This window comes from Trachypithecus francoisi, unplaced genomic scaffold (genome assembly GCF_009764315.1).
Source record: "Trachypithecus francoisi isolate TF-2019V2 unplaced genomic scaffold, Tfra_2.0 Lachesis_group5, whole genome shotgun sequence".
In the NCBI taxonomy this organism is placed as follows: domain Eukaryota; kingdom Metazoa; phylum Chordata; class Mammalia; order Primates; family Cercopithecidae; genus Trachypithecus; species Trachypithecus francoisi.
The window spans coordinates 70,129,299-70,147,964 of record NW_022681470.1 but is presented as its reverse complement, the minus strand read 5'-3'; the positions used below and the strand labels follow the sequence as shown (position 1 = coordinate 70,147,964).

At 38.3% G+C, this 18,666-nt stretch overlaps 1 protein-coding gene across 16 annotated transcripts in view; it reads right to left on the bottom strand.

The window, feature by feature from the left end:
- RPS6KC1 (ribosomal protein S6 kinase C1) overlaps positions 1-18,666 on the bottom strand; it is a 218,266-nt gene that overhangs the window by 157,374 nt on the left and 42,226 nt on the right. For 13 of the 16 annotated variants that reach the window (XR_004434345.1, XM_033199771.1, XM_033199778.1 and 10 more), the window contains one exon: positions 232-347. The exons of the other annotated variants lie outside the window; for them this stretch is intronic. Coding sequence is in view for 6 of the 13 variants with exons in the window: in XM_033199767.1 (XP_033055658.1) it covers positions 232-347 (116 nt within the window). In the remaining 7 variants the exon portion in view is untranslated. The remainder of the gene's footprint in view (positions 1-231; positions 348-18,666) is intronic. 16 annotated transcript variants of the gene reach the window in all.

Below are 18,666 nucleotides of genomic sequence, written 5' to 3'. Positions count from 1 at the left end.
GCTAAGCAATAGCGCAGAACCAGTCCCTTTAAAAAAAAAAAAAAAAAAGCGTAAATTTCTACACAAAAAATAGGAGATATGCCATAAGCATTATTATAGAGCTATTAATTTCTACTTTTATAGTGAATAATGAAATTCAAAAGTAAATGGCATTTTTTATTTTACTTTACTATGAATTACAAAACAAAAGTATTTAATAAAATAGAAAATATTCCAGAAAGACTACCAAACCTTGAAAAAATCTTCAAGCTGTTTACTATTGTAAAGAGCAGGAATATTGGCAGAGAACTGTAGCAGGTCTTCAGCACATTGTCTTCTCTCTTCGATAACAGTTTCATCAAATCGCCCTACAATTAAATAAGAATCAACTCTTAAGGGAAGAATGATCAAAAACTGGTTTATGATAGTTTATGTCCACAGATCAGAAAGTAGCAGCAGGCCTATCACTTGGTTGCTTTGCTTATTATGCAAACTTCTGAAGTCAAATCTAATCTCTACAATTAGAATCAGCAGTACTCTCGCTAGAAAAGAAAATGTTTCTGATAAAACAAGAGGCAAAGGTGTCAACTGATAAATAAACGGTACGTTCATAATTTAGAGCCTGTCAATTTAAGTAAGTGATTTAAGAAGATAGTGATTTGAAACTAAAGTTGAAAAGAGAATTTTAAAGAAGTGAAATGGTTTTCTATAGTAATCTAATACTGTAATTACTCATATAATTTTCCCTTTTCTACTCTTTTTGATTTATAACGGGGCTGAAGAGAGGAAATTATGAGAACATCTGTATTATCAGCGGGGTCAAAAACCTCAGCTTGAAGCAAAAAGCTTTTATGCTAAATTCCATGTGTGATGCTGTCAGCATACATAACAGCATGCTTGTGAGAAAAAAAGAACACACATACAGCACCAGCCAGTTCTGCTTTACAAGGTGATCAAAAGGTGGTTTCCATAGAATTTTTAAATGATATATACAATTTAAATGCTGATAAGACATTTTCAAATATGATCATTTTGTAGTACTCTTAGATTACCAGTTGACATTTATCATATGCCATGTATCATACTGATTGCAATAAAAAAATACAAAATCAGAAAAGTAGCATCATCACATACTTAAACATTTTAAGTGCCTTTGAAGAGTATTAACAGAAAACTGAGGCACAAAGAGATTCCTAATTATATAGGCAAGGCAAGTGCCTATATGACTGGCAAATGAAACTGAACCACTAAAATATCCTCTGCCCAGTGTGTCTCATGCTTATGGTTAAGTGTCTATTTCATGATAACTAAAAGGGCCTGAGTTCAAATATTACCTTTATCATTTACTAGCTGTAAAATCTCAGGCAGATTATTTCCTTATTTGTAAAATGTAGGAAATGAATAATGTACTTAAGGTTCCCAGTTCCATGCCAGGCACACAGTAAGCATTTAACAGAATATTACGGTTTGAATCTTCAAGTTCTATCATAGTGACTAAAATACAGAGCATGCTAGCAAACTTTTATTGACTGTGTGAGTGAATAACAAAAACTTTTAAAAGCCATGTAAAAATAAATAAATAATTGACTTAGAGTAAAATGTTATCACAGACAATCTTTTTTTGTTTTTTTTGAGACACAGTCTCACTGTGTCACCCAGAGTGATCTCAACCTCACTGCAGCCTCAACCTCCCAGGCTCAAGCAATTCTCCCGCTTCAGCCTCCCAAGGAGCTGGGACTACAGGCACATACCACCACAGCCAGCTAATTATTTTGTAGTGAGAGGGTCTCACTACACTGCCCAGGCTAATGTCGAATTCCTGGATGCAAGTGATTCTCCCATCTAGGCCTCCCAAAGTGCTGGGATTGCACTGCAGGCATGAGCCACCATACTGAGCCTATAGCAGGAAATCTTTACAGTGGATCCATACACAACCTCTTAGGCAATGGTTCATGGATGGGTTCCAGAGACAATAATCCCACAGAATTCCATGCATATATATATATACACAGGTGCATTTTTCTAAGGATAGGGTCTGCACTCCAGCCTGGGCGACAGAGTGAGACTCCGTCTCAAAAAAAAAAAAAATAATGACCAAATAAAGGTCAGCAGGCAAGTGGCAGCCAATTAGAAGATCTCTAACATTCTGTATACTGCTTTACTTACTATAGAATAGGCTGTCCACTGCTATCCAAATATTTGTTCTTGCTTTCTTCCTCAATTTTTTTTTTTTTATTATTTTTTTTTTGAGACGGAGTCTCACTCTGTCGCCCAGGCTGGAGTGCAGTGGTGCGATCTCGGCTCACTACAAGCTCCGCCTCCCGGGTTCACGCCATTCTCCTGCCTCAACCTCCTGAGCAGCTGGGACTACAGGCGCCCACCACTGCGCCCGGCTAATTTTTTGTATTTTTAGTAGAGACGGGGTTTCACCGTGGTCTCGATCTCCTGACCTTGTGATCCGCCCACCTCGGCCTCCCAAAGTGCTGGGATTACAGGCGTGAGCCACCGTGCTCGGTCTCTTCCTCAATTTTTATTCAAATGGGTACATGACAGCCCAGGGGTGGGGGTGGGGGTGGGAACTGTAATTGCCAGCTTGCTTTGCAGTTAGGCATACATATAAACTAAGTTCTGGTAAACAGCACATAAACAAGTTATACTGTAGCTTCCCAGAAATCTTTTTAAAAGACAAATGACATACAACCTCTCTCTCCTTTTCTTCTTTGTCTCTTCCCCCTTCCAAGAAGAACCAAGAAGTGGAAGGTTAAAAATGACACAAACAGGGTGCAGTGGTGCAAACCTATAATTCCAGATTCTCAGGAGGCTGAGGCCACAAGGATCACTTGAGCCTAAGAGTTCAAGTCAGCCTGGGCAACATAGCAAGACTATATCTCATTAAAAAATGACAGAGCAACAAGACAGGAGCTTGGATTCCGGGTCACTGTGCAGCTGCCATGCTTGAGGCTACCTCCAAACCTTCTGTCATGAGGAAGAAATTGACTTCTATCTTAAGTTTCTCACAAATAACCAAACCCAACATAATCCATTATGCTACATTTGTTTTTGTTAGTTCTCAGTTCAAGTGCAACAATTAAATTCAACCCTCCCAATAACAATACCAAATCTAAAATGACACTAGTCACTTACCTATCACTAATATTATCTAGAAACAAATTTGCAAGAACCCCAATAGGTAAAACCAATTCTCTGGCTTGAAAACAATCTAAATGAGTTAATCTTAGGAAAAAATCTACTGGCCAGCTAGATTAAATGCTCATTATTCCTTATTTTGCCTAAATAAGAAAGTATGAATCAGTGTTTATGATTATAGTACAACATATTTATCCCTTAAAAAAGTAAATTCAAGTGCCTATAAATTAATATTAATAATTGCGTAAATATCTAAAAGCTTAGAACAGTAACCCAGAAAATGCACACATTATTTTATGCTTTGACCCACTAGACTACCTGAGAATATCTTTAAATGCATTAACTACTTGTTGAGAAATCTTAACGGAAGTGTTCTTAATATTTAATAGTATCCTAAAAAGATCTTATTTCTATCTGAAACAAATACAAAAAAAAATTGGAAGCTTTACTCTTCCCCATTAAGCTAGAGTAAAACACTTAAGCAATGGAATAAATGCCAAAAGCATATCCTCTTGTACTTCTCTTGATTTATTGTTTCTATTCCACTAAACTTTGACAAGCAGATATGAATTGAGACATTTTTTTCAGAATAGTGCACAACCAAAAATAAAGGGTTATGCATTAAATAAGCTTCAATTACATTGAATCCTATTATCAGAACAAATACGATAAAGGAACAAGCTCATTTCTTTGTTCCTAAAATACTTCAGAATAACAACAGAAGAATGGTATTAAGTGGGCAAAGGACATGAACAGACAGGCACTTCTCAAAAGAAGACATACAAGCAACCAACAAACATGAAAATATGCTCAACATCACTGATCATTAGAAAAATGCAAATCAAAACCATAATGAGACACCACCTCACGCCAGTCAGAATGGCTATTATTAAAAAGTCAAAAAATAACAGATGCTGGCGAGGTTGCACAGAATAAGGAATGCTCACAAACTGTTCATGGGAGCATAAATTAGTTCAGCTCCTGTGGAAGGCATGTTTGAGATTTTTCAAATAACTAAAAATAAAATTACCATTTTACCCAGCCATCCCATCACTAGGGATATACTCAAAGGAAAAATAAATCGTTCTATCAAAAAGACACCTGCACTCTCATGTTTATCATAGCACTATTCACGATAGCAAAGACATGGGATCAACCTAGGTGCCCATCGACAGCGGACTGGATAAAGAAAATGTGGTACATATACACCGTGGAATACTACATAGCCATTAAAAAGAATGAAATAATGTCCTTTGCAGCAACATGGATGCAGGTGGAGGCCATTATCCTAAGTGAATTAACACAGGAATAGAAAACTAAATACCACATGCTCTCACTTATAAGTGAGAGCTAAACACTGGGTACACATGGACACAAAGATGGGCCCAACAGACACTGAGAACTCCAAAAGTGGGGATGGAAAGAGGGAGATAACCGTTTAAAAAACTATCTATTGGGTACTATATTCATTATTTGGGTGGAAAGTTCATTTGAAGCCCACATCTCAACACCACACAACATACCTAGGTAACAAACCTGCACACGTACCTGCTGAATCTAAAAAGAAATAATGTTTTCTCATTTCCTGATAATAATAAAAGTTTTAAGAGACCATTAACACATGAATTAGACAAACAACTGACTGGGAGAAAACATGTGCAAAACATCAAACTACTGGTATCTAAGATATACAAAGAACTCCAGCCCCACAAAATAGGCAAAAGATGTAAACAGATAACTCAGAAAAAAAAAAAAAAAAGATATATTAGTGGCTAATAAGCATGTGAAAAAATCTTTAGCTTATTAGTAATCAAGGAACTGAAAAGTTAAAACCACAATAAGATACCATTACACATGCCCCAGAATGGCTAAAATTAAAAAAGCTGATAACGCCCAATGTTGGTAAGAGTGTGAAACAGCCAGAAATTTCATACATTGTTGATGGGAATATCAAATGATACAAGCACTTTTGGAAAGTCTCTTAGTTTCTTATAAAATAAAATATACACCTATCTTATGATCCAGAAATTATATTCCTAGCTATTTACCCAAGAGAAACATATGTCCACATAAAGATGTTTATCATAGACTTACTTAAAAATCGCCCCAAACTGGTAACATTCCAGGTGCCCATTGACAGGACAGTGGATAAACAGACTGTGGTACATTTAAACCAAACAGCAGTAACAAGGAATGAACCTCTGATGAACACAATAGTATGGATGAATCCCAAAAACATGTTGCAGGAGGGAAGCCAGATACAAAAAGTTTGTATAGCATGATTCCATTTAAAATCCAGGACGTACAAAACTAATACACAGTAGAAAAAGTTCCTTCTGGGGAGCTTGAGGGCAAGGATTGACAGGGAAGGGGCAAGAAGCAAACTTTTAGGTGTTGGTAATGCTCTATATCTTGATAGGGGTTTGGGTTATATAGGTATATGTTTGTCACACATACAATGGGACACTTAAGATTTGTGCATTTAACTGTATGTAAACTTATCTAAACAAAATGTTAACAAATATTGAACCCTTATTAATGATAATATGTTAAAGTATTTATGGGTGAAGGACACTTGTATCTGCACTTCATGCTGAAATGCATAAAAACCAGACAGATTATGGAGAGACATATGATAAAGAAAATATAGCAAAATGTCACTGTACACATCTTTCAACTTGCCTATATGCTTGAAAATTTTCACAATAAAATGTTGTGTAAATAAAGTCCACCACAAAGAGAAAAAATAGTAATGGTAGCATAAATGAAAAAACGCAGATGAATTTTAATGAAATAATTTCTACAATTAATATATTTAATAAAGACAACCTAATTTGAAAATTTTCAAAAAAGTAGCAGCAAGATTCAATAGTCATCCTAATGACAGACAATAACCTTGCAACTACTCTGTACTTGTGTATCCTTCAACATAATCAAAATTTCACTTGAAAGGCTGTAACAACATGAGAAATCATAATCAGGTGCTTCTCCTACTGCAGCTTTGAATTTCCATTCGTAGTACCAATGTTTATTTTCCTGTGAACAGAGTAGAAAAATTATAGGTAAACACAGAAAATGCAGAACAAATTGTTTCCAAGGTTTACTGTGCAACATTATATACCTCATCTTATTGAATTTCAATTTACTGCTCTTCACAGATACTGCATTTTTCACAAATTGAAAATCTGTGGCAACATTTTTCCAACAGCATGTGCTCACTTTATGTCTCTGTGTCACATTTTGGTAAATGTCACAATCAAACTTTTTCATTATTATTATATCTGTTGTAGTGATCTATGATCAGTAATCTTTGGTACTGGCATTTGCAATACAAGAACATTGTTTTGAGGCACCACAAACCACAAGAATATAAAACACAAACTTAGGTGATAGATGTTGTATGTGTTCTGACTGCTCCACCAACCAGCTGTACCCAATCTCCCTTTCCTCAGGCCGCAGTATTCCCTGAGACACAACAATAATGAAAGGACGCCAACTAACCTCTACAATGGCCTCTAAGTATTCAAGTGAAAGGAAGAGTTACAGGTGTCTCACTTTAAATCAAAAGCTAGAAATAAGGCAGGGTGCAGCGGCTCACACCTATAATCCCAATAATCTGAGAGGGTGAGGTGGGCTGATCAGTTGAGCCCAGGAGTTTGAGACCAGCCTAAGTAACACAGGGTGAAACTCCATCTCTACCAAAAAAAAAAAAAAAATTAGCCAGGCACGGTGGCACATGCCTGTAGCATGACTGTAGTCCCCTGTAGTCTCAGATATTCAGGAGGCTGAGGTGGCAGGACGCTAGAGTCCCAAAGGTCAAGGCTGCAGTGAGCCATGATCATATCACTACACTCCAGCGTCGGAAACAGAGCAAGACTCAGTAAGGAAGGCATAACACAAACGAAGAAATGTTGAAAGTCAGGCCTCTTGCACCAGTTAGCCAAGTTGTGAATACAAAAAACAAGTTCTTGAAAGAAATTTAAAATGTTATTCCCATGAACACATGAATGATAAGAAAGTGAAGCAACCTTATTGCTGATATGGAGAAAGTAAACCAGCCCTAACATTTCCTTAAATCAAAGCATACCCCAGAGCAAGGCCCTAACTCTCTAATTCTATGAAGACTGAGAGAGGTGAAGAAGCTGCAAAAGAAAAGTTGGAAGCTAGCAGAGGTTGGTACATGAGGTTTAAGGAATGAAGCCATCACCGTAACATAAAAGTGCAAGGTGAAGCGGCAAGGGCTGCTCTGTAGAGGCTGCTTCAAGTTATAAAGAAGATCTAGCGAAGATCATTGACAAAGATGGCTACACTAAAGAATAGATTTTTAATGGAGACAAAACAGCCTTCTTTTGCAAGAAAATGCTATCCAACACTTTCATACCCAGAGAGGAGAAGTCATGCTTGGTTTCAACACTTCAAAGCACAGGCTGAGTCTTCTGTTAGAAGCTAATGCAGCTGACTTTAAGTTGAAGCCGATGTTTACTGACCATTCTGAAAATCCTAGGGCCTTTAAGAATTAGGCTAAATCTACTCTGCCTGTGTTCCATCAACAGACAAAGCCTCAATGACAGTACATCTGTTAATAGCATGGTCTACTGAATATTTTAAGACCACTGTTGAGACCCACTGCACAGAAAAAAAAGATTCCCTTCAAAACAAATTTTTTTGAGACAGTCTTACTCTGTCCCAGGCTGGAGTGCAGTGGTGTGATCTCAGCTCACTGCAGCCTCTGCCTCCCGGGTTCAAGTGATTCTCTTGCCTCAGTCTCCTGAGTAGCTGGGATTACAGGTGCATACCACCATGCCTGGCTAACTTGTATTTCTAGTAGAGATGGGGTTTCACACCGTTGGCCAGGCTGGTCTTGTACTCCTGACCTCGTGATCCACCCACCTTGGCCTCCCAGAGTGCTGGAATTACAGGTGTGAGCCACTGCGCCCTGCCCTTTCAAAATATTATTGCTCACTGACAATGAATCTGGTTCACTCGTAGCTCTGGTGGAGATGTACAAGGAGTTAATGATGTTTTCATGCCAGGTAACACAACATCAATTCTGCAGTACATGGGATCAAGGAGTAATTTTGTACTTGCAATCCTCCTTATTTACCTATATATTTCTGTGTGTATATAAGATATATAAGCCTCTCCCTCACCCCCAATTACCCAACATTGATTTATTATTTATTATTTAAGAAACACATTTCATAGGCTATAGATGACATACAAGTGATTCATCTCACAGATCTAAGCAAAATAAGTTGAAAACCTTCTGGAAAGGATTCACCATCCTGAATGCCATTGATAACATTTGTGATTCATAGCGGAAGGTAAAACTATCAACTTTTTTTTTTTTTTTCTTTGATACAGTGTCTCATGCTGTCACCCAGGATGGAGTGTAGTAGTGCAGTCTCAAATCACTGCAACCTCCGCCTCCCGGGTTCAAGCAATTCTCCTGCCTTAGCCTCCCAAGTAGCTGGAATTACAGGCATGTGCCACCACGTCCTGCTAATTTTTCACCATGTTTGCCAGGCTGGTCTCGAACCCCTGACCTCAAGTGATCCACCTACCCTGCCCTCTCAAAGTGTTGGGATTACAGGCATGAGCCACCACACCTGGCCAACATTAATAAGATTTTTGAGGTTGATTCTAACCGTCATGGATGACTTTGAGGGGTTCAGGACCTCAGTGCTCAAGAAGTAACTGCAGATGTGGTAGAAATAGCAAGAGAACGAAAACTGGAAGAGAAGCCTGAAGATGTGACTGAATTGCTGCAATCTCATGATAAAAGTTAAACGAACAAGGAGTTGCTTCTTATGGATGAACAAAGAAAGTGGTTTCTTGAGAAGGAGTCTATTCCTGGTGAAGATGCTGTGAACACTGTTAAATGACAACAAAGGATTTTGAATGTCACATACACTTAGTTGGTAAAGCAGTCACAGGATTTGAGAGGACTGACTCCAATTCTGAAAGAAGTTCTACTGTAGGAAAAATGCTATCAAACACCATCACATGTTACAGAGAAATCTTTTGTGAAAGGAAGACTCAATGGATGCAGCAAATCTCATTGTTGTTTTATTTTAAGAAATTGCCACAATAGGCCAGGCGCGGTGGCTCAAGCCTGTAATCCCAGCACTTTGGGAGGCCGAGGTGGGTGGATCACGAGGTCAGGAGATCGAGACCATCCTGGCTAACATGGTGAAACCCCATCTCTACTAAAAAATACAAAAAACTAGCCGGGCAACGTGGCGGGCGCCTGTAGTCCCAGCTACTCCGGAGGCTGAGGCAGGAGAATGGCGTAAAACCCGGGAGGCGGAGCTTGCAGTGAGCTGAGATCCGGCCACTGCACTCCAGCCTGGGCAGCAGAGCGAGACTCCGTCTCAAAAAAGAAAAAAAGAAATTGCCACAACCACCCCAACTTTCAGCAACCACCACCTGATCAGTCGGCAGCCATCAACATGGAGACAAGACCCCACCACCAGCAAAAGATTGCCACATACTGAAGGCTCAGATGAAAATTAGCATTTTTAGCAATATAGTATTTCTTAATTAAGGTATGTATATTTTTTAAGACATAGTGCTACTGCACACTTAATAGACTACAGTACAGTATAAACCAAAACTTTTATATGTACTGGGAAACCAAAATATTCTGTATGACTCACTTTACTGTGATGGTCTGAATCCAAATCTACAGTGTCTCTGAGGTATACCTATATATTTGTGTGTGTGTACAATATATATAAACCACTCCCCTACCCCCAATCACCCAACAATGGTTTATCAAAAGCTGTGGAGGGGAGGGAATTAAATCCAAACATTCTAACTAAGCTCATTAGTCACTAGAAATAAAGTCTCTCTGTTTGATTTATAACCTGTCTTTGGAATCTTCCCTATGTTGTGTTTATTATTTAGAACAACTCCTAAATAGCAGAGTTTACAACTTTTTAAAAATGCACATGTTAGTCATCAAAAGCTAGTTCATGGAACTAAAACTTATTCGTGACCAGTATGAAATTATCTAGAAAAGCTTAATGCTGACGAATCTTAACTATATCAAAAGTTCATTCACAAAGTAAAAAGAAAGAGGTCAAGATTCTCTGCATTAAATTATCTCTAGCCAAACTGCACCAGGAACATACTTGTAGTTAAACAAGCTGAATTTATTACTTCTTGCAACTAAGGAGAATACATACCATTGGGAACACTGGGGCATTTCACCAAGAGGGTATCAGAAAGGACTTATAGGGCTTTGGCCTGTGTTAGCTACTTTTGGGAAGGGTTCAAGAATGTGGGGTTCTGTCCTGGATTGGATGCTGTCAGGAAATGGAGGTAATCCTGTGATTCTCTCAATTCTAATTCTATGATTCTATGATTTTTAATATATCTTACTATGAAGCAGGAAAAATGAAGCAAGGCTAAGGCTGATTTATAAAGAAGCAGTAGTCATTCATTGTAACCAGAATGAGGATATTTGGTCATTTTTGTGACTTGAACAATGTTCATGTTTTTGTCTGTGTTCAGACATGACTACAGGATGGTCTTGTTTTTGTTGTCATCCAAGGACATGGAGTGATCTTGTCTAATGTTCATGTTCTATGAAATTGTTTGTGTTCAATAGGAGAACAACACAGCCTAATTGTGAATTCCAGGCCAACTCTAAGAAACACCAAGGTCAAACCAATATAGTGCCCGGCCAGTTCTCAGCTATTGGGAGCTGCCTGTCTCTTTCTCACAGGAAGTCATACTCTGATGACAGATACAACAAACAATGATCTATTCATGAGAAAACAATCAGACAGACATAGCTTGTGAAACTGACAAAACTATTGTTCTACACTCTTTAAAAATGTCAGTGTTATGAAAAATCAAAAAGAAAAAAAATAAGGACTATTCTAGATTAAAGAAACAAACTAAGAGAGGCACGATTATGAAACAAACAAACAAAAAAACAAGCTAAAAGGGACATTTCAAGGACAACTACAGAAATCTGAAGATGGACTGCCTATTGTATAATATTGCATCAATGTTAAATTTCATAGGTGCAATATGGTATTATGATCATAGCAGAAATATCGGGAGTAGGCATGAAATATCATAATGTCTGCATTTTATTCTCAAATGGTTCAGGAAAAAATGAGAGACACACATAGAGACGGAAATGCAGAAAACGTGGCAAAATGTTAACAATCCGTGAATTTGGGGGAAAAAAGGTATATATGTGTTCACTATACTATTCTCTTGGTGGGGAGGTGGAGCGTAAATTTGAAATTTTGTCAATTTAAAAACAAAATACAGAAAAATACATGAGTTGAGTGCTATACTGATGAGATGAATAACCAGGAAAGGTAAACAGCTAATTCAGCTGAAAAGAAGCATGGCAAACTTCCTAGAAGAGACATCTTCTGAAAGCCTGACCAGAAACTCCACAATGGAGCAACATAAAACTAAAGAAGGAGACACAAGAGAGTAAGGCATGTTAGGGAATGGCAAACTCACTGAGCAACAGGTAATAGTTAACATTAGCTGATATGAGTCTCGCATGGAGCTAAATATAATACAGATATAATTGTCACAACAGTAAGGTATTATCCTTACCTTACCAATAAGATAACTAGACTCAGATGTTAATTTGTGTAAGATCACACTGGTGGTAAATAGTTAACAAAAGATATGGGTCTAAATCTATCTGACTGCAAAAAATAAGTACTTCTCACCATACCATTAGAAAAATAACTACATCAGCTCGATGATATGTAAAATTACAATAGGACTCCTTTGCTGCTGAAGTTTACCTAATGTAAGAGGACCTATAAAAAGGTAGATGATTGGCTGTGTGCGGTGGCTCACACCTGTAATCCCAGAACTTTGGGAGGCTAAGGGGGGCAGATCACCTGAGGTCAGGAGTTTGAAACCAACCTGGCCAACATGGTGAAACCCCATCTCTACTAAACTACAAAAATTAGCCAGGCACGGTGGCAGGCATCTGTAATCCTTGCTACTCAGGAGGCTGAGGCAGGAGAATCGCTTGAACCCGGAAGGTGGAGGATTCAGTGAGACGAGATGGTGTCACTGCACTCCAGCCTGAGTGACAGAGCGAAACTCCGCCTCATAAAAAAAAAGTAATTATTAACCAACAATTCCTTCCACACAACCACAACTGCTGCCTACAAGGTTCATTACAGTTATCAAATATTACAAATGGACTGTACCATTTATTAAAAGAGATAAATTGCTTACTTACTAAGATTATAAACTTTCATTCTATAATATGGAAGGATGTGGAGAAAAGTTTAAGATAATCCATTAGCAGCTGATAATAACAGCTAAGAACTTCAACCAATTTAAAAGCCACTCTCTTTCACCCAGTGACAAGCTTCTTTTTTAAGAAGCCAGCTATGTATCCTCTAACATTAAAGATAAATGTGATAAATTCCACAGTATACAAAGTGCGATGCAAAAAGTAAAAATATCCCTCCTACCATTCCTTCAGAGGTGACAGACACTATACAAATGTGTATAGGTATGACTCAAATATGTTTATTTACACATACACAGGATCTTACTAAACATCATTATATGCAACATTTGTTTTGTTTAGCTTAAAAACATATCTTGGACATTGTTCCACACAAGTGTCTTTTTTTTTTTGAGACGGAGTCTCACTCTGTCACCCAGGCTGGAGTGCAGTGGCATGATTTCGGCTCACTGCAAGCTCTGCCTCCTGGGTTCAAGCCATTCTCCTCAGCCTCTCAAGTAGCTGAGAGTACAGGCGCCAGCCACCACGCCTGGCTAATTTTTCGTATTTTTAGTAGATACAGAGTTTCACCATGTTACCCAGGATGGTCTCGATCTCCTGACCTCGTGATCCGCCCGCCTCAGCCTCCCAAAGTGCTGGGATTACAGGCATGAGCCACTGCGCCCAGCCCATACAGGTGTATTTCAAACAGCCCCAGAATCCTATTACTTGGCTAAATTATGGCACATCCATATAATCACAGATTGAGAAACAGTCAATTTTCAGTTTTCTTCTACTGAATATAATGCTGCAATAAACACACTGTGTATGGGTATATATGTGTGCATATGTGTTCTCTATGGGTCATCCACAGACTGCAGGTAGTCCCTGAAGGGCCTTTCAGGCAATTAACAAGGTCAAACCATTTTCATAATAATACTACAAAAGCAGTTGCATATTTTTATTGCACTAACATTTGCACTGATGGTCTAAAAGCAATGGTAATAAAACTGCTGACCTCTTAGCATGAAATCAAGGCAACAGCACCAAAGTATACTTACTTGCAATCATTATATTCCTTACTGCCATTCACTCATATTTAACAAAAAAAAAAAAAAATGTCATGCCAGTTTCACTTCGAATGTCCTTGATAAAGCAGTAAAAATTATTAACTTTATTAAATCTCAACCCTTGAGAACATTTCTTTTTTAAATTCTGTGAAATGAAACAAACTATAACTATTCAGATTTGGATATCTGACAGACATTTTCTCAAACATAAACATGGGGCTAACAATTCAAGGAAAATAACCAACAGTATTATCAGTGATAAAATTCAAGCTGTCAAACCACTATGAGCTTGACAGCTTCCCAATACTTTAAAATTTCTTCCTTAGAAATCTGTGACGATATTAATGATTTTTAACACTGTATAATAAAATAGGTAAGCATTTACAAAATCTGCATAATTCAGGAAACCAATATTTTTCAAATGACCAATACATGATGTTACAAACTCATGCCCAGGTAAAAGATACATATTCAAATCTAAGACAGACAAATGGATTATAATGTAACAAAGTACAAAAGGTTCATTTATAGGGTTCTGATTCCACAATGCAACTAGCCTTCATGAAATTACCACATATCGTTTTGGTGTATCAAAGAATACCTTTAATTATCTGAAAATGGTATTAAAACCCTCCTCCCGGGCCGGGCACAGTGGCTCATGCCTGTAATCCCAGCACTTTGGGAGGCCGAGGTGGGCGGATCACAAGGTCAGGAGATCGAGACTATCCTGGCTAACATGGTGAAAACCCGCCTCTACTAAAAATACAAAAAAATTAGCCAGGCATGGTGGTGGGTGCCTGTAGTCCCAGCTACTCGGGAGGCTGAGGCAGGAGAAAGGCATGAACCCAAGAGGCGGAGCTTGCAGTGAGCTGAGATCGCGCCACTGCACTCCAGCCTGGGCGACAAAGCGAGACTCCCTCTCAAAAAAAAAAAAAAAAAAAAAAAATTCCTTTTTCAACTGCATTATCTGTGTAACCCTGAATTTTACTCATATACTTCAACCAAAACAACATATCTCAACAGGCTGAATACAGAAACAGATATAAGAATCCAACTATCTCCTTTTAAGCCAGACATTAGAGATTTGTAAAAACATAAACCAACAGTACTCTTCTTGTTATTTCTTTTTGCTTTGAAGAATCATGTTTCATAAAAAGGTCCTTTTATGTTAACATGTAGTTATTTTTTAATTTTATTTAATACATTTTTTAAAAGTTCTAGTATGGTAAATATTAATAGCTATAACCTATATAAACAACAGTCCTTTGAAGTCCTCAATTTTTAAGAATATAAAGAGCAATTCTAAGACCAAAACATCTAATACTCATTGATACATATCTCCCATGTAGACATGAGAATAGATGTGTATAAAAATTAATTAAAAACAGAATAGAAAAGGTTTATTTCAAATTGCCCTCCAAAGAAACTGTGTGAATTTATACTCTTCCTGTTGTATATCTATTGCTCCAAACTAGGTATATTCAAACATTTTAATTTTGGCCTTGGGATTGACTTCCAATGACATCATTACCTATAACTACTCTACCTTTTAAATCTTAGCTCGTACTTTTAGTTTGCTCAACTTATTTTTCAAGTATTTATATGTCAGGCAGAGTCCTACATGCTGAAGATACATTCATAAGACCAAAGCAGCTTGGGTGTTGTCAAGGAATCAAAGAGAAATGGAGAAAATTATAATTAAAGGGCAAAGGAGGGTTCTCACTTTTAGAACACAAGAAAACAATACTGGCTGCAGGTTTAGAAGCATGATTCTTAAAACTCCTCAGACTGATGACTTCTTAAAATTATCTTCACCTTCACATTTAGAGTGCCACAAGTGTTAAAAACTTGACAGTGAGGATCCCACATCCTGAAACAGTTCTCTTTCTCAACTCTGGATCCAATGTTCACTTCTTCAACCATAAGACTCTAAGTTTCTTAGAGGAGCTCTTTGCATCATGATATCCTCAGTGCCAATTTTTAGAAAGCTTCTTGAATTAAATGTGCCCATAAAATTTCTAGATAATTGATAACTGGACTGAAATTAGTCAAAGATTATTAATAGCTACATGATCCAGAGACTGCTTCGGTCTTACAAATGTATATTCAGCATGTAGGACAGTACCTGACATATAAATACTTGAAAAATAAGTTGAGCAAAATAAAAGTATGAAGTAATAGATTTTTGGCATGTAAACATGCTTGCCAGGCACCTTAACAGCAAAATGGGGCCAGGCGCAGTGGCTCACGCCTGTAATCCCAGCACTTTGGGAGGCTGAGGTAGGTGGATCGCCTGAGGTCAGGAGTTCAAGATCAGCCTGGCCAACATGGTGAAACCTCGTCTCTACTAAAAATACAAAAATTAGCCGGGCGTGGTGGCATGCGCCTGTAATCCCAGCTACTTGGGAGGCTGAGGCAGGAGAACCGCTTGAACCCGGGAGGCGGAGGTTGCAGTGAGCCAAGAGTACGCCATTGCACTCCAGCCTGGGTGACAAGGGCGAAGCTCCATCTCAAAATAAAACAGCAAAATGGCGGTCAAAAGCGGTAGTAGCTGCAATGGCAAAGAGCACATACATCTTTAAATGGGAAAGGTATCATGAAAAAAAGTAAGGAACCATTGATATTGGATAGTAACTAAAAGAGAAAACAGAAATGTGAAGCACCATGGAGTATAAGATTAAAAGACATAAGCAGGCAGTCACATGCTAACAGCCCACAATAGTAAGAGTTCACAAACTCCCTAATGCTTGGTAGGGGAACAGAATGGATTGAAGACCCCATCAGAACTAATGGTTCTACTGCTATTGACCTGTTGCCCACATCCCTCAATTGCTTTCACATAAGAAAATATAAATGCTTTTCTTTTTATTATGTGCCCAAGTTACCACTACTACATATATCTCAAGATATTAAAAACTCATAAATCGTTACTATTAAATATTTGTTAAAATTAAAGAATTGTAGCAATAAGCTTTTGACGATCACTTCATTCTGGCACAAATGCCACTGATGTTGCTATACTATGTAAGATTCTCTGTATCTTGTCCCCAAATCTCAAAGAGGTGTGAAACGTAAAACATTCTGAGGAAGCAAGTGTCAAGTTCCATGAATATTGTAATCCTGCAATCAGCCTGGAGAAACCCCTGTTCCGTGTAGACTACCAGCCAATGGAAACAGGTCATTCAGAATCACTTCAGATCATTCAGAACTCTTCCTAAATCAGAGTATCAATATAGGGTTCACTCAAGAGACAGAAACCACACAGTAATTTGAACAGGGAAAAGTTTAATATTAAAAAATGAGGCCAGGCGCAGTGGCTCACGCCTGTAATACCAGCACAGCACTTTGGGAGGCTGAGGTGGACGGATCACCTTGTGCTCAGGAGTTCGAGACCAGCCTAAGCAACATGGCAAAACTCCGTCTATACTAAAAATACAAAAATTAGTTGGGCATGGTAGCCTATAACCCAGCTACTTGGGAATCTGAAGTCAGAGAATTGCTTGAACCCAGAGGTGGAGATTGCAGTGAGCCATGATCACACCACCACACTCCAGCCTGGGCGACAGAGCAAGACTCCATCTCAAAAAAAAAAAAAAAAGTATTAGTCATGAGAGTGGAGTAACAATAAAGGTAAAGAGAACTCTGAAGAATATCCTAGGGTGAGGGAGAATACCCAAAGAAGGAACAACTTAGAAAGGGGAACTCTTCTCCAAGGCTGGGATTCGGATCTCTGTAGAGAAGGTGTGGCTGCAGCCACTGGATGGAAAAAGAGTTTGCTAGGTTCCCTGGGCCAACCTTGAACCACAGTTGCCAGAAAAGCAGGAAAGACTCCTCTAGAATTCAAGCATGCCAAGGCTGGCAGGTGAGCACACAGTCACGGTGTGAGGAACGAACTCACCAGCAAGATAATGCAAGTCCTGGGGTACCTAGTATCTGCAGTGGGAAGACCATAGGAAACAACTTTCTGCGGTTAAAGCAGGCCAAGGCTAGCAGACAAGCATGTAGAAGGAGAGGGGGTTATTAGGAGCCCACTCTCCAGAAGGGCAACCAGGTCTAGAGTTCAAAATGTGTTGCCAGGGAGGGGGAACAGGGGACACAGGAAACAACTCTGCAGGGTGCTAGTAGGCCAAAGGTGAGGGGCAGATACACAGACAAATTCCAGGTACACAGAAGGAGTCAGAGAGTTAGTAACTCAGTCTCCAATAGGCCTGTGGCACCTTGGTGTCCTTAGCTAGGTGATCACCAAATGGGCTGAGCCTGCAAGCTTACCAAGAGATTGCGTGGCCAAGGCAGAATGGCTCTGGCAACAATGCAAAAAGAGCAAGAAAAAAAAATCCACATGACTCTGGAAGAAGGAAGACCAGCCCCCTATACTCAAAAAAAATGAATATACATTGCACAGTAGTCTGAAAAATGGTCCCCCAAAGCCAATCCCTGGAACCTTAGCAATGGAGTGCCCTCCGTTGCTAAGCTTAACAGTGCATTCACCATAAAGAAAAAATACTGAAAGAATCCTACCATTAACCAAGCAGTAAATGAAGAGATTTGAAGCTAAGAAGCAATAAAGGGATAACTGGCACAGCCTCTTAAAACAAAGAATTATCACTGTAGGAGCCCCAGGAACTCCAGACTGATCTTGAAAGGCAACAATTTCCCCAATGTTGATGAGAAATACAGCTAGTATTAGCTATCAGAACATACTCTGTAAAGCCACTGCCCAAAAATCAATGTGATATAGAAATAGGTATTTATATAAGAATAGACAAATAAATGCCAAAAAAGGAAAATCTTTAATTAGTGAAAACTCATATGAAGTCTATACATAACAAATAGTTCAACTTCTTTTGAGAAAAAGGTGAATTATCTAACAAGTGATCTTATAAGTTCATCTGTAAAAAAAAAAAAAAGTGAAACATCATCTGACACCCTGTTCAAATATAAGTTCCTCAATAATTACTTTTTAAACTTTTTTAAAAATTATTACTATAATAATCATTGAAAAACATGTAGACATTAGGAGACATTTCTAGTCAAGACCAGAAACCCAAAAGCAGGGGGTGGGAGGAAAGAACTAAATATATAATTGAACATATAAAATGTTGTTTCACTAAAGGTATTATAAACAATTCTAAAATATATGTATGTCTATATAATACACATGCACATATACATATATATACATGAGGTTTGAAAATTATTAGAGGTATGTATAAATGTGTGCATTATACCTATGCATAT